Raw genomic sequence first — 1,870 nt, forward strand, 5'->3', positions numbered from 1 at the left:
GTGAATTCTCTGGTGATTATTAAAAGTTGAATTATGGGCAAAACATTTCCCACATTCTGAGCATAAAAATGGCTTCTCTCCTGTGTGAATTCTCAGATGACGTACAAGATCTGATTTCTGACTAAAACTCTTCTCACATTCAGGACATGAAAATGGGTTCTCCCCTGTGTGCGTTTTTACATGTTCTTTAAGTTTCGAATTATAACTGAAACATTTCCCACATTCTGAGCATGAAAATGGCTTCTCCCCTGTGTGAATTCTCTGATGTTGAACAAGACTTGATTTCTGGGTAAAACATTTCCCACATTCTGAGCATGAATATGGCTTTTCTTGTGTGTGAGTTCTCTGATGATGCACAAGATTTAATTTCCAAATAAAACATTTCCCACATTCTGAGCATGAAAATGGTTTCTCCCCTGTGTGAATTCTCTGATGTTGAACAAGACTTGATTTCTGGGTAAAACATTTCCCACATTCTGAGCATGAATATGGCTTTTCTTGTGTGTGAGTTCTCTGATGATGCACAAGATTTAATTTCCAAATAAAACATTTCCCACATTCTGAGCATGAAAATGGCTTCTCCCCTGTGTGAATTCTCTGATGTTGAACAAGACTTGATTTCTGGGTAAAACATTTCCCACATTCTGAGCATGAATATGGCTTTTCTTGTGTGTGAGTTCTCTGATGATGCACAAGATTTAATTTCCAAATAAAACATTTCCCACATTCTGAGCATGAAAATGGCTTCTCCCCTGTGTGAATTCTCTGATGTTGAACAAGACTTGATTTCTGGGTAAAACATTTCCCACATTCTGAGCATGAATATGGCTTTTCTTGTGTGTGAGTTCTCTGATGATGCACAAGATTTAATTTCCAAATAAAACATTTTCCACATTCAGAACATGAAAATGGCTTCTCCCCTGTGTGACTTTTCTGGTTTTCAGCAAGACTTGATTTCTGGGTAAAACATTTCCCCAGTGTGAATTCTCTGATGCTCTCCATCTCTTTGAATTTTCTCATTTACAGAGAGATTAAAATTCTTTTTAAAATACTTTCTGTGTTCAGAATGTCCAAACATGTTCTCCAGTCTGTCCAGTTCCGTTTCTCCCAAACATCAGAGGCAGATATAAGATAATGTTCTTGGGAGCCTCTCGTACTGTCTTCACCTGGAAAAAGAAGCAGAAATTTTTCCAAGAAGACTATTAATATTCCTAACATAGGAATGCAAAAAATCCATACAATGTGCAAGACATATCAGTATACAGCCAAGAAGTCAAGATGAGAGAGTCTCTATTTCCTAATTACAAATAAATAACTATCCCAAAAAGAGTTATTTTTTAAAAGAAGCCAATAAACATGGTAACATACATTAAAGGTGTTGTCCGGGATCAAATACATTTTTTTTTTAAAGTGTACTTTTAAAGTGTACTCCTTATTAACAGCTGAATCAAGGTCCCCTCATATGTTTTTAGGGATTTTCACCATTTCTACATGGCTCCGACGGTCCCCCACGCGTTGTTTACATCTATGTTTATTTTTTCCTACCTTCCTGCCGCACTGCACTGTGGTTCCCAGCGGCATCACGTGGTTTCAAATGAATATCATCTCCGCCCCCTCATTAATATTCCGTGCTCTGCCTCCCTCATTCATAATGAAGCGCCCTGCCCGGTGACGTCACCTGACCAGATGGGCGTGGCTTAGCACAGTTGGTTGCCGCCTTGTTACCGCCCATCCAGGCACTTTGAATAATTAATGTGGCTGAGGGTGACGTCAGCGGGCTTCCTGCAAAGCGGAAGAAGAGGCTTCGCTCGGCAGAAAGGCACCCGGTACGTCACCGAGTCTTGGAAACACAGCGCTTCCGGCTGAGAGT

At 39.9% G+C, this 1,870-nt stretch overlaps 1 protein-coding gene across 1 annotated transcript; it reads right to left on the reverse strand.

Moving 5' to 3' along the window:
• Nucleotides 1-411: 411 nt before the first annotated feature.
• On the reverse strand, nt 412-1,148 carry LOC122930923 (gastrula zinc finger protein XlCGF71.1-like; the record flags this gene model as incomplete). The annotated part of the gene is made up of 1 exon (XM_044284635.1): nt 412-1,148. A coding segment is annotated over exon 1 (609 nt), but the record flags the coding sequence as incomplete, so codon positions are not given.
• Between the last annotated feature and the right edge of the window lie 722 nt (nt 1,149-1,870).

Source organism: Bufo gargarizans, chromosome 3 (genome assembly GCF_014858855.1).
Source record: "Bufo gargarizans isolate SCDJY-AF-19 chromosome 3, ASM1485885v1, whole genome shotgun sequence".
Taxonomy (NCBI): Eukaryota; Metazoa; Chordata; class Amphibia; order Anura; family Bufonidae; genus Bufo; species Bufo gargarizans.